At 35.4% G+C, this 14,871-nt stretch overlaps 1 protein-coding gene across 1 annotated transcript in view; it reads right to left on the bottom strand.

Moving 5' to 3' along the window:
• Positions 1–9,379, bottom strand: part of rasgrf2a (Ras protein-specific guanine nucleotide-releasing factor 2a) — a 36,164-nt gene extending 26,785 nt beyond the window's left edge. The window contains exons 1-2 of the mRNA XM_081354955.1: positions 8,773–9,379; positions 1,136–1,242 (exon numbers count right to left, since the gene is read on the bottom strand). Of these exons, the coding sequence (XP_081211081.1) occupies positions 1,136–1,242; positions 8,773–9,051 (386 nt within the window). The 5' untranslated portion in view covers positions 9,052–9,379. The remainder of the gene's footprint in view (positions 1–1,135; positions 1,243–8,772) is intronic.
• Positions 9,380–14,871: the final 5,492 nt, after the last annotated feature.

The raw sequence follows: 14,871 nt of genomic DNA, 5'->3' as shown, positions 1-14,871 counted from the left end.
AATTCACCAACTAACCATTCAGAAATGTCGTGTTGCTTCTACATGTTGTCACTTCTTCTTGAGTCTCTCCATCATTGCCTGACTCCGGTTTGAACATAAAAGGCTAAACGTTTTTGAAATTTTCAGCGCATGTCTGTGTGAGGTAAAAGGACATGAGCTGTTGAAGCTCCGCCCCCTGTGCCGGGAGCAGCAGCTCATTTGCATTTAAAGGAACAGACACAAAACGGTGCGTTTTTGCTCACCCTCAAAAATTGACAATTTTAACATGCTATATAAAAATATCTGTGGGGTATTTTGAGCTAAAACTTCACACATAAACTCGGGGGACATCAGAGACTTATTTTACATCTTGTGAAAAGGGCATTATGCCACCCCTTTAAAATACTTTTTTTTGAGAATCAGGGTATGTCACACAATCTGCCCATGTTACATCTGTCCGATTTGATCAAATTTACCAAGTGATGAATGATGTATTGGTGAAATACAGCACCATTTTTCAATAAAAAAAATATAAAATTTGAAAATAATGCAAAGAGAATGAATGCATTTTCAGTGATTTCAGACTTTTGAACCCCTTCAAAAAAGAAAAAAACTGCTTGGAACGACTGTGACAAGCCTCAAACTAAAAATTTATTGAGCTGACGGATAAAAGAAGAGCTACAATGGCATGCATCATGTCTATATTTTAATTATCGATTTGCATGGGTTTGTTTTGAAACCCAATCCAGAAGAAAGTTCTAAAGTTATTTTTAATTTAATATCAACTTCATCTCAGATGTTTCTCCTAAAATTCCTTTGGATGAATAAAATCAGATGTAATCCTTGACATTAATGTGGATAGCAGCTCAGATAATTTGGTTCATATTGACATCTGTGACTTTCAATTATAAATTTTGATATCTTGTCAAATTTGAGCATAGTTTGTAGCATTATTGAAATGAGTGTGAAGTAGCCTTTTTTTTCTCAAGACTCATACAAACTAAGAGAAGCAAAAGTCTCCGTGTGCATTGCTATCTAGAAGAATCAATTAAGTGATTTTGATTTCCTACAGAAAAAGGCTGTTAAATGCTAACCAACTCAGCAAAATCACTTTTGTTCTCAAAAGACTCAAGAGTGTTTAGTCTTTGTATTGTACCTGGCCTGCTGAATGGCCTCCACCCACTCATTACAATCAGAGTCCTCTTCTGTCCGCAGCTCCAGAGGTTTCTGCCCATCGTGGCCGAAGATCACCAGGAAGTAATGCTGGAAAAGATGAGAAATGAAACATCAGAGAGTGAAGCGTTGCATTGGTCCGCGGAGGGCAGCGTTAGAAGAGTTCTGACCTAAATAGAGACGCTTCCAGCGGCCACTGGCTTGAACTCGCACGAACTCGTTAAACGGAAATGACAGTAGATGTGTTACTGAGTAATTTTGCCCTAAATCATAAAGGAGCATGTGAAATGAAGAAGATAAAATAACAAAACATCAAGCCAACACACAGTAAAGGGGTTCAATTATGCTTTTTAACATTTTCAGCTTTCTTTAGTGTGTACTGTTGCTGTTTGAGCATGAAAAAGGGAGTTATTCAGTGTTACTGTTTCTGAACTCCCTGAAACGCTTCCATTGTAGTCTTGTAGGAACGAACACGTCACAATATTCCTCATTTAAATAATTAATACGCAGAATAAAGGGGCGGGGCCTGGTTGAGTTAGTTAGTAGTGTGTTAAACTGGCGGTTATGGTAAGGGGCGGGATATTAACCAAACACACTCGTAACGGTTGACCAATCACAGCACACTGCTCCAGCCGACCAATCAGAGCACAGTGTGCTTTTCAGAAGGAGGGGCTTCATAGAGACAGGAACTAAACAGAGCGTTACTGACAGACTGGGAAGAGAGGAGCTGCAACAATGGAGAATATGGGGAAAAATAATGAACATTTAAGCATAAAAAACTTATTCTAGTACAGCCCAAAAACTTTGGTCATCACCTTTAATAGATCACGTCTATAAGAGAAAAACCAAAGGTGTTCATTTTCTGACCTGCACATGTTCTTGACAGGTTTAGCCTCATATAAGTGATGGAGTGAAAGAGCGAGAGACTGTGAGTGTTTTATAGGACGTAGGCTCGCTTAAGGGCTCGTTTGTGTTCTCATGAAGCACGGCTGGTGTGTGTGTGTATGTGTGGTTATGCAACCGGCAGAGCTTCTCCTCTGTCTTTAATGCGCTGTCCTGAGCCTCAGGCCTTGTTTAAACCGAGAGACAACAATAGACTCGACCCACAAATACACTGGATTCTGTTTCACTCTCACCGACCCACAGAACTATCATCTCCCACTGAAACCCACTTATGCATCTGCTCTGTCCAATTACAGTAACAATGCTTGACGGGTCAGATTTCACATTCATTTCTGACTTGTTTGCATAATTTCTTCTAGCAGCCCTATATGCATGTACACAGATTGCCCTTCCGAAGACTTTCATTGAAATAGCCATGTCTGAGAGAAACACGCTGCCAGAAGGGACACTATTCTTAGAAAGGCAACCCAGCACTGTGCAATAAAAGGACCCTCGCATATATGTGTGCATGTGTGAGCTCGTAAAACAGCAAGACTCCTTCCAGGCGGACTACATCTGGAAGAATACAGAAAATCATATAATCAACATGCAATGGCATTCACAACCCATTTTAATATATATACTTTTTAAAAATATTTAATATTTAAAAAAATTTTTTAAAACGTCGGGAATTGATAGTGATTAACATATCAACATTATCAAATCGGTACAATTTATAACTATCGACACAAATATAAAATGTACAATATAAACCTACTGACTTACAGTGATTAACAAGTATAAAAGCAGGATCAATAAGTTATGACAACTTATGTTGTTTAACATATGCTTTATCTCATCAGAATAAATTTATTTATACAAAATTCAACAAATTTTCAGTCAGTTTAATGTCATTTAAGTTGAAATGACTTAAACTTTCAAAGTTGATTGTACTTAAAAAATATAAGGAAGCCTCTTTTTTAAAGTGTATTTTATGACATAAACATTCATATATACACTACCGTTCGTACATTTTTTTTAAAACATTAATTTTATACTTTTATTCAACAAGGATGCATTCAATTAAAAGTTACAGTAAATGCATTTATAATGTAACAAAATATTTTTATTTCAAATAAATGCTGTTCTTTTGAAAATGCATCATGGTTTCCACATAAATATGAAGCAGCACTGATTGATAATAATCAGAAATGTTTCTTGAGCAGCAAATCAGCATATTAGAATGATTTCTGAAGGATCATGTGACACTGAAGACTGGAGACTAAATTAAATAATTAAAATATATTTAAATATTCATTCAAAATGTAATAATGTTTCACAAAATTAATATTTCTACTGTATATTTGGTCAAATAAATGCAGCCTTGTTGGGCAGAAGAGACTTTTGAACAGTAGTTTATTCAATTATATAAAGTGTAGGCATGCAGATTTGATTACCGTGTTGATCAGCGGTCAATATAATAAATCGGGTGAGTTTTCATTTTAATGTTGACTTTAGTGGGAACAGAACTCTTGATAATACAGAAGTTTGACAATACAGTGGCACTTCAACATGACATCAAACCCCATTTCCATGGAAACACAAGCCACCGGCACGCTGTGTTTGTTTCCTGCATATTTCATTTGCATCTGAATCTTGAATCTTGATCATGAACATGTTCAAAGCGGGAGATAAACCTACTAGTGGAGAGCGAGAGTAAATATCAGCCAATGAGCAAACTGCTTAGTAGAATCCCATTAAAAACATTACCGTAATCAATTAGAATTTTATTCTAAACTAAAAGCAGCCATTTCAAGCCAAATATATTTTTTGCCATCAATAAATGACTCTTTGATAAATATCCAGGTTAGTTTGCATATCACAAAAGCTGGTTTAATTGAGTTGGCCCAGGAATCAAAGCTGAATCAGCATTTGTGTTTCACATGCAGTTGAAGTCCTTTAAAGCTCTCTGATGCTGACGCTGTTTGAAATGCCCTCCAGCAAAACCACACACACGCTCAACTTCAACACACACCCGTCACTTATCAGTCGTCTGATACAGACTGGTGATGGGCAACGATAAAAGCGCAGAAAGAATTATGCAAGTGGGTGTAGATAAAAACATTGCTCAGTGAATACCATGCAAAGTAAATGATCATAATGCAATAACAACAACAAAAATAAATAAATAAATAAATAATACACATAACAAAAAAAATGTAAATAAAAATAAGACATATTGCACTTTAGAGGTCAAACATTAGGTGGGGCAGAGGGCATCCACACACACACACACACACACACACACACACACACACACACACACACGAGTGTGTTTCAGCTAACAGCTGATAATCTGTGTGTGTGTGTGGAGGCAGACAACATCTGCTATAACATAACAGTAGAGATTGTGTGTGCATATGGGTTTGCTTAGCTAAATATGACAACATTTCTCTTTAGGGGGATTTAGGTCCTTAACTGGAAACATTTTACATAAATACAGATTTTTTTCAGTATTATTTTAAAAATTCTATATATACACACACACTGTATAATGGTTCACTATAGTAATTCTAATTTACACTTTAATTTTCAGTTATTCACAACTATCAGGCCAAGGAGGAGATATTGATGTGAGTCCTAAATCCAGAGAAACTTACTTTAGATCCATTGTTTCCCAAAGAGCTTAATCAGGAAATAGACTATTGTCTGTTCTATTGATGTTTCTCCTTTTCCTTCTTAATCTTGTTATAAGCCAATCCCACAGTTACAGTATCAGCTGTTTCTGACTGTAAGAGCGTATAAAGCAGTGTGTGATATGATGGTTGTTCTCGATGTTTGATGAAGGCTTTGACATTGGCCAAAAAACGTAACTTGTTTTAAACTAATAAAGTCCAAGCGAGTGAATTTTGAACTTGAACTTTTGAATTTGTTTGTAGTTGACATTATTCTTAATTCATAGTTTTCAGTCACATGACTGGTGTGGAGACCTGGCAGGCAAAACATCCATAGAACTGCAATTTTCCATCTCAGAAGAATAAAAATAAAAATATGTAAACAAAATGTGAGTTTTCTGATTTAATATCCAGCTGTAGTTTTTCAGTCTGTAAAACAGCGGGAATCACAACACCTAACACCTAAAGTTCCTTAATGCACTAAAACAGTGATATTAAACTTCAAATTAAACCTTATTGAGGATTCATAAGGTGAGTAGATGAGCCCATAATATGAACGCAACACGCTAAATGGTTTCTTTATAATGGTCCTCTATGGAAAAACGCTTAACAAAAAAGTGCGTATTGCAATAATATTCTGGGTTCATCTGCTTTCCTGTACATTGCATATATCATTAATAAGGGTGTATATTGAATTTGGTCTTTTACTACATTAGCATAAACCCGGTAAAAGCATAGACTGTAAAAAAAATAAATAAATAAAGTAAAAGTAAGTGACAGGCGGCAGAGGAAACCCTTGTTTTGTCCTCATAAGAGTGTGACGTCACGTGAAAATGAATAATGGTTAATGTATACTGTAAAAGTATTTTATATAGTTCTAAAACAATGATTTTTTTTTTTTTTTTACATTAGCTCAAATTTAAAGTTAGTACACTATCAAAGCGTATAAATAAATATTTTAGAATTGAAATAAATAAATTGTAGTTGCCCCTTATATTTTAGCGGGTAATGTGAATTTGAAATTCGGGTTATAAAAGAACAAATCACATGAAACTCCAAAACACAGTGTGTCAGGACACTCAGGCTTTAATGTGGACAGAACGTGTCGGCCGCTGTCGTGCTGATGAGGGGCTTTCAAGGCTCGTGTGGTCCCAACAAACGCCCGGGGATCAGTATATATCTGCTTCATGCGCAGAAGATGAGTGTTTAATCTGCAAGATGCTGCTTAACACCAGCAGCGACCGCTGCGCATGTTCATTTATGTGCATGCTTGTTTATAGGCCTGGAAAATATCTTACAATATTAAATCCCACACCTCTTGACCAGTGAATTTACAGGACTTTTCAATGAGTAATGGATACACTGTAAAAAATTATCGTGATTTTAACGGTCAAAGACTGTTAATTGGTTAACAGAAAGTTTCCTTACTATATACGGTAAACAACTGTGATAGATCTAACGGTACGTTTAAAATTTTACTGTAAAATGGCATTACATTTACAGTTTTTGGAAGTGAAACAGAACAAGTCATTGTATAATTTACAGTGGAAAACCGTAAATTGACATTCCCACAATTCCCTGCATGACACTTTGTTGTATTTTTGTTGAAATAATCAGTTATGACATTAGGGTTTTATGTTACATTTAATGTTGTTAAATGCATGTTTATTGCATTTTTAATTGCATTTATGTGTGTTACCATGATGGTTTTTAATGTTTGTGTGATTGACACTGTGCAGCTCGTGCTTTCTCGTGAAAGAGCTGCTTGTGATGAGTTTTAATTCATCATGTGATTTTCATCACCACTGTGATTGGTGGTTATCAGTGTATAACTATGGTACAAAACAAATATTAATACTTCAATAGGTCAGTATACATTTTATATCAGATAATTAAATACAGTTTATAACTGCAATTTTAAGTTAAGTCTGTAAAATCTAAAATGTTGCTGCCGTATTTTTTACGGTAAATTTCTGGCAACCACAGCTGCCGTTTTTTACCGTAAATTTAACTTCTTTTTTTTTTTACAGTGTAGGCAGGGTTGCTTTCCAATATAATATCAATATATAATACAGTATAATAACAGCACAAATATGCAATATTTACAGAAACCTTTGTTAATCAGACAAGCATGCAGTTATTAGCTGATGCTCAAAATGTCTAAATAGACAAATATCGGTCAACTAATGTCTTTCTCAATAAACCAGTTTGTGACTAATAAAGATTCCACTCACCAATTATGTTTTAGAGCTGAGCATAACTAAAAATTGCTTATTCACTGTAGAAATTTTCATGTCTGTAGACTAATTGGTCCACAATTGTATTTTGGACCAGTAATATTTCATTGTATTCTTTTTTTTCTGATGAAGACCTAAGAAGTTAGTGCACAGACATTTACTAGACTAATTTAAAAGCTGATATTTAATTGCAATATATGGGCCGTTATTGTTGGTTTTAACATCTTCAACACATAGGAAAGTCCAGGGCTAGTTGTCACATGAGGAAGGCAAGCATTCTTAATGTGCTTTTGTCATTTTATTAATTTTTCTTAGCTAATTTATTTTTATTTCTGTTTTAGTTTAGTTTTTATTAATTTCCAGTTAATAATTTAGTCCTTCAACTTTACACTTCAGTTTATTGCAGAGGCAACATTTCTAATTTTCAATTAATTTAAGTTTTTCAACCAATAATACTATTTTATTTTATTTCAGCTTTAAGGCGAGACACTACAGGCAAAAACATAGTTTTTTCATGCATCTGTAAATTTTTAGATTCATTTTTCATTTTCAGTGTTTTTTCAGACTAGTGCAAAGAAAACATCCAAAATGCACTTTTAAGTGGATGTTTTCTACTGTAGCACTTCATCTATTTTTGCGTCTGTAGATTTCAATTACACTGCATCTCTTTAAAGGCCGTTTTCTCAAAATGAGTCAGAAATCTTCACTTCAGCAGCACTTCAGGACATACACCAAACTTTACAGTTTTATATCTATATTCTGACGCCTTTTACAGAGGGGTTTGTTCATACATAGTTTTTTTTTTTTTTTACTGATTTTATACAACATTTTATTCCCAATCTTTTTTCTTCAGATTGCTGACAGTATTTTCTGATAAAAAATATATTTCCCAAATCCCCTCTGTAAAAACCTTTTACTCTAATTTGTAAAGAAATATTAAACAAGTATTTTGAACATGGCTTTATCCAATGTTCAGATTTTTCTTCAAGAAATGTATGCAAATAAGTGCATATTTAATTAGATAATGCCTCATTTGCATATTTAAACATACAAAAAAAAATAATCAGAAAACATAATACAAAAAAAAAAAAGTTTGCAATTCTAATCAATCAACTTAGTAATAACTATATGGTGATATTTATTAGCTTTTTTTTTTTGCCCATTCACCTGGGGTGTCTTTCCATAAATGAACATAAATGTTTTTAATAGTTTTAGACAATAATAACAACCCTGGTTCCTCTAACTGTTTATTTAAATGTTAACACTTGTTCTAGAATGTTCAGAGAACATTCAAAAGTAACATTACCATAATGTTTGCAAAATGGAATGGAATAACTGGAGCAGTGGTTTTGTGTGTTTGTGGTTTCACAAATCTAGTTTAAAATTGGATATTATTTTGTGTGAATTGTGCCCTTCAAGTTCAAGTTATATTTTTAAAACAAAGATTTAGTTTTTAAAAAATCAGCCCTTCAAACTGACATTCTAATATCATCATGTTTATGTAACATTTGTTGAACATGATAAAACCACACTTATATGTTTTTTTTTCCGTTCTCAAGTCAAAACACATTTATATTTAATAAATTTAGAGTCTATACAGAAGCTGACATATAAAAAAACAAAGATCTTGAAACTTGTAGTAAAAACTGACCAACTGTGTCCAATGACACACAAACACTGATAAACAGACACAAACACGTGGTGTGTGTAGAAACCAACTTCCTCCCAGCTGGCACATTCACACCACAAATGTGGCTTTAATCGTAAACCCGAGTAATTAGACCACAGTAGATGAGATGTAGAGTGAATGTAAGGTCAGATCATACCTGCTGTTTATCTGAGCTCTCTTTCCCAACGGTGGACACTTTTGGAGCCGGAATCCTCTCGCAGGAGCATCCCTCCAGCAAATAAATCCCAGATGGTCTGGTGCTCTGCTCGTTCTCAAAGTAGAACAACACGTTCTGGTAAAGCGCGAAGTACTTCTCGTTCCAGCGGTTGTTTTCTGCGGCTTTTTTACTCAAGAACCCACGTTTAATTCCCTCTTTACGCGCGACCATGGACAGAAAGAGCGCGTGTCCTTCATTATAACGCACGCTCTTCTGCATCTTAAAACCCTGATTGTCACACCGAGCCCATTATCATCATCCTCCTCACACACAGCAGCCAGAGATGATGATCTAAAGTCGAGCCAAAAGCGCGTAAAGGAGATCCCAGACGCGCGTAACGCGTAATTACGCACAGTTGTATAAAGGAGTGCGCGTGTAGGAGAAAAAAAAAGCGAAAATACAGTAAAAGAGTCAACAAATATTAATACAAATATGGTCTAAACTGCGCGCAGGGACGTAAAACAAAAAATAGATTGAGTGAGCAGACGGTATACAGAATCACGACCGAGATCAGCGCTAATCGGCTTTGACACCAACTTAAAGAGACAGAACTATTTACCCTCTCAGTCTCTTTTTACCTCACTGTCACGAGAGACTCCCTCGGGAATCTTTCTCACGCGTCCCTGAAGTTAGTTTCACGCTTTTATCGGAAACACTGCAGATGCTAGGACGAATGTAACTCTATTTTCAGAAGCATGAAAGAAAAATAGTGTCATTTTTCCAAAGAGCGTTTTTTTCTTTAAATTGAGTAGTGCTACTACACGGCCGTTGTGTTCTGTAGCCTGTGTTATATGCTGTGTGTTAAGTCAGCTGAGGTAAATAATACACGCTTTCCACTAAAATAATAACAAAAAACACGTTTTCCTATAATCTCTCGCAAGTAGCGCTCGGAGGTCTGATTCAAAGTACCGAGTCAGTTCGTTTGAAACGACTCACCAATCTATTTGATTCGCTGCCCACATTTGCGTGTCATTTGTATCAAAATATTGAAATACTGCTGTTTTTATTTATACAAATTAGTATAGTGTTCACTAATTGTATTAGTTATGTTGGCTTGACAAAGATCTACTATCATTTAAACTTCTTCTGAGCCCAAATGTAAACAGCATCTCCTCTAGAGCTTTCGAGCTACAACCAGCAGACTCAGCTCAGACCTTCACACTGTTCTGACTCGGGTTGTTATGACTTTTCAAACTGATCCAACTTTTCTTAAAAAATAAGATTAAAAATCATAAAAAGCCCATACACTTTTATTGAGGGGATCTCAATCCCCCTCAATCCCCTTTATCCCCTAAAACTTTATTACAATAACGCTTCATCCACTATGTGATGGGAATTAATTGTGTAACACTGTAACAAGATTAATTTAAAGACCACCTGTGGTGAAAATCTTATGTCTATGTGGTGTTTGTAATATATTTTAAGACAAACCATGTGTAAATTCATAAGTCGACAGCATTGCTGAGTATTTTCTCCTTAAAACTGCAGTGAACCAAAGACAGTCTCAAAAACACGCTTTGAAATCGCTGGTGTTTCTGACGTCACAAACTACCTTGTAACCAATCAGATCAACGTGTGATCGTCAACCAGTGGATCTCTGAGCTGAGTGAGTGAGTGGAGGCGGGGCTCATTTGCATATTCATAGAAGCGCGTATACTATATGAGGCAAGGGTGTCGAGTTACATTCAAGCTAATTTAAGGCATGAAGAATTTTTTTTTTTCAAGGAAAAAATTGTTAAATATAACCTTTTGGTGATCAAAGATGAGTTCTAAGGGATACAATTATTGACTACAGGAGGACTTTAAATTTAAAGTTGGATACACCACTGTACAAATATTGTGAATTACGCCCCCTGGTGGCGAATGTACAAAATCACCTACAACATGTGCTTTGACTGCACTGACACATCACCTCTTGATAGATGATCAGAGCACTAAATATATACACATACATATAAATAATATGATTATTTGGTGCCTGTGCTGTGCATAAACAATCTGACTAATAAGTTTATTATTTATTTTCTGAGCTGCATTCTGGGATTGTCTTCTCTGTAAAGGATGAATTGTATGCCTCTTGTGATGCCTTAAAAATGACCTAACTGAGTTTTGGAATAGAGCCAATGTTTCATAAGAAGTCTGTGATCAGAAACTCATATTTCGTGAAAGCTTGTGCTCGTGGAAAAAAAGGGAAAACTCACAACGGTTCTAATTTCATCTCCTCCTCCTGGCTGTATAGCTGACTTCACTCCTACAAAGCTATGAACTTATGTCTCACGGAGGAAGAGCCCACGATACCAGACGCCCACCTGAACACAACCTGTACAGGGCCCATCTGTAACAGAGCGGGAAACCACATTAAGAACTTACCCAGCATGCTTTGAGACTTATTTGGGAACATGAGCCATTAATATTTGCTGCTATTATTGCATATCCTTGTAGCCAAAACTCTTAATCCTCAAACATATGGGTGGGTGTTATGGTCACAAAGCGAAAATCCATCCTAAACATCAACAACAACAAGCCTAAAAGTCCAAATACCTCAAAAAGCCTCATGATCGGCAAAACAAGGATGAACTGCGCTTCATCCAGGTCAAACTAGGATACCGTGCGAGATTGAGACGCCTCACACTCATGATTTGACATATTCAGTGTAAGCCATCATACATTGGTCTTCTATGAGGAGGCAAGGGAAAACATTTGGATGAGAAAATAATCGACAATACTAACAAATATTACAAACTCACTTTATAAAGTGAGAGTGTAATATCTGAACTAAATTTTTTAAGTGAGTTTGTGATATTTGAATACGCTATCTAACAATTAATTTAGAAAAAAAATAAAAAATCATAAACACTGTGACATGATTTTAATAAATAACATGTTAATGTAAATTATTATATAAATAATAAAGGCCTGCTTGTTGATTATATGTGGTAAATTGCGTTCCATTAACCCAAAAATTGTGTAGGCTAAACCTCAATTGGAACAGGAACATAAATATACATTTTAGACATGTGGAAACTGTCTGAAAGAGGTTGAATATAAGAAAAAATAAAAACACTTTTAAAAGTAAAGGTACCAAAATGTGGTTTTCATTTTTGGTTCGACAAAAAACCTTTCAGTTCTTAAAATATTATTATTTTTAGTTAAGAACATTTTAGGTAAGGTAAGGTAAGGTAAGGTAATTTATTTATAAAGCACAATTAAAAACAACGGGTAGTTGACCAATGTGCTGTACAATTTGTAAAAACATGCAAAAAGCAAATGTACAAAACAATTATACAATATTATGCAAATAACTAACTACTCTCATAAAACAAACAATCAACTAACTCAGCTATTTGGTTTAGACAGGAAAGCCAGAGAAAAAAGATGAGTTTTTAAAAAAGATTTAAAAGATACCACTGTGGAGGCAGTTCTAATATGCAAAGGCAAACTATTCCAGAGTTTCGGAGCCAACACTGAAAAGGAACGATCACCCCAAAGTTTGCGTCTTGACCTTGGGACAATTAGCAATTTCTGGTCAGAAGACCTAAGTGATCTTGAGGTAGAGTATATCTGTAATAGATCTGAGAGGTAAGGTGGTGCCAGACCATTTAGAGATTTAAAAACAAACAACAAAATCTTAAAATCAATCCTATAACGGATAGGCAACCAATGTAAAGAAAACAAAATCGGAGTGATATGGCTCCGCTTCCGAGATCCTGTCAGCAATCTAGCTGCGGCATTTTGAACAATTTGCAAACGTCTCAGAGTCGACTGATTAATTCCTGCATACAAGGCATTACAGTAATCTAAACGTGAGGTCACAAAAGCGTGCATTACTCTCTCTAAATCCGAAAATGACAAAAATGACTTGACTTTTGTCAATGTTCTTAATTGAAAGAAGCCGGATCGCACAACAGCGTTTACTTGTTTGTCAAATTTGAGGGAGTTATCAAAAATGACCCCCAAGTTTTTCACCATAGATTTACAATAAATAGATAAAGAACCTACATCAACCCAGGGTGACTCAGATACATTAGAAGGTGCAAACACAACAATCTCAGTTTTACATTCATTTAGATGCAGAAAATTTGCAGCCAGCCAAGTTTTCAAATCATTCAGACATGCTAAAAGGGGCCCTAATGAATGATTGTCTTCCTTTTTTACAGGCATATATATCTGTGTATCATCTGCATAGCAGTGAAATGATACTCTGTGTTTTTGAAAGATAGCACCAATAGGAAGCATGTATAATGAAAACAAAATGGGTCCCAAGATGGACCCTTGAGGTATCCCACATTTAAGAGGGGCAGACGAAGATGTAAATTCCCCCATGGTAACTGAAAAACTTCTGTTTGTTAAATAAGACTTAAACCAATTTAAGACAACACCTCGCATCCCTACCAACCTCTCCAGCCGTGCGATAAGAATTTCGTGGTCTATGGTATCAAATGCCGCGCTCAAATCAAGTAGCACCAAAACTGCTGCGTTTCCAGAATCTGCAGTCAATAAAACATCATTAAGAACCTTTAAAAGTGCAGATTCTGTACTGTGATGTTTCCGAAAACCAGACTGAAATTCTTCAAAAAGCAAATTTTCATTTAAAAAAGACTCCAGCTGAATGAGAACTGCTTTCTCTAGTATCTTTGAGAGAAATGACAATTTTGAAATAGGTCTAAAATTATTTAACTCATTTGAGTTCAAATTGGTATTTTTAATTAAAGGCTGCACCATAGCATGTTTAAAAATGGCTGGCACAGACCCTGATACAAGGCAGCTATTTATTATATTTAAAACACTAGGACCGACTGTATCAAAAGCCTGTTTGATTAGTTTTGATGAGACTATATCTAGTGGAGAGTCTGATGGCCTTAACTGATCTACTATTTTCACCAAACTAGGAAGATCAAGAACATCAAAGTGATCAAACACCACAGGAGCAGATGGTGTAGCTGTAATATCACAAACAGCCAGAGGAATTTGAGACCTAATTTTTTCAATTTTTGCAACAAAAAATGTTTTAAAATTTTCACACATATCCATTGACATATCAGGCACAATTACATTGGGTGGATTTATAATAGAGTTTATAGTACTAAATAGTACTCTAGGTCTATGACAGTTTCTCTCAATAATATCAGAGAAATACTGTGCCTTTGCTGCTCTAACAGCACCTTGATATGTCTGCAAAGAGTCTCTTAATATATCATAAGACACTTGGAGTCTGTCTTTCTGCCATTTACGCTCTGCCCTCCTGCAGATTTGTCTGAGTGCGCGTGTATTATCATTTATCCAAGGTTCTGCCTTAGTTTTTACACGCCTCGCCTTCAAGGGTGCAATTTTAACAATCTAAAGAACATTTTGTGGAATGGAAAGTTTCCATTAATGTTTAAGGTTCTTCAGGAGACCATCAATGGCGATCATAAAGAAAAAATATATATTTTTATATATATATTTGGTATATGTATAGATACATAGAGCATAAACTTTTAACCTCCAAATACCCTTTCGGTCAATGAATGCTTTGGCAAGGGCAACCCTGTGGGATTATGGGGGATTAGTGGTTTGTCTGTCAATCCCAAATATAGCGGCATATTCATAAATCTCAAAAACAGGGAGAGTGTGGCAATCTGTTTGTAGATGTTCTGTTTCTAAACAAATGCAAATGGAATGAAGAATCAAGATCAAAGATTTATGGATTTTGAAAAGGGCATTTTCAGGCCAGATGTTCACACACTGGGAACATACATCCATTTTATTTGCACCACTAAACTGAAATTTCAACAACAGAGTGCAAAAACATTAAATTAACATTCAATTTTGCTCTGCTACTTTCAGTGTTACCGTAAAACTATTTCTATTGCTTTGTATTACCAAACACAGACTCTGTCAGCAAATGGGTTCTTCCCAAGAATTCAATTAAAATATAAGTCTTTACAAATTAAGGCATTATCATACGAACAAATGTGTTAAAAAACTGCTCATAGAGTGCCATCTTGTGGCATGTCTGAATCAATAGGTCACTTTAGTGGTGCTTGTGCTTGATAAACC

Source organism: Scardinius erythrophthalmus (genome assembly GCF_964197995.2).
Source record: "Scardinius erythrophthalmus genome assembly, chromosome: 23".
Taxonomy (NCBI): Eukaryota; Metazoa; Chordata; class Actinopteri; order Cypriniformes; family Leuciscidae; genus Scardinius; species Scardinius erythrophthalmus.
The sequence above is the reverse complement of the archived record's forward strand: the minus strand, read 5'-3'. Positions and strand labels throughout refer to the sequence as shown.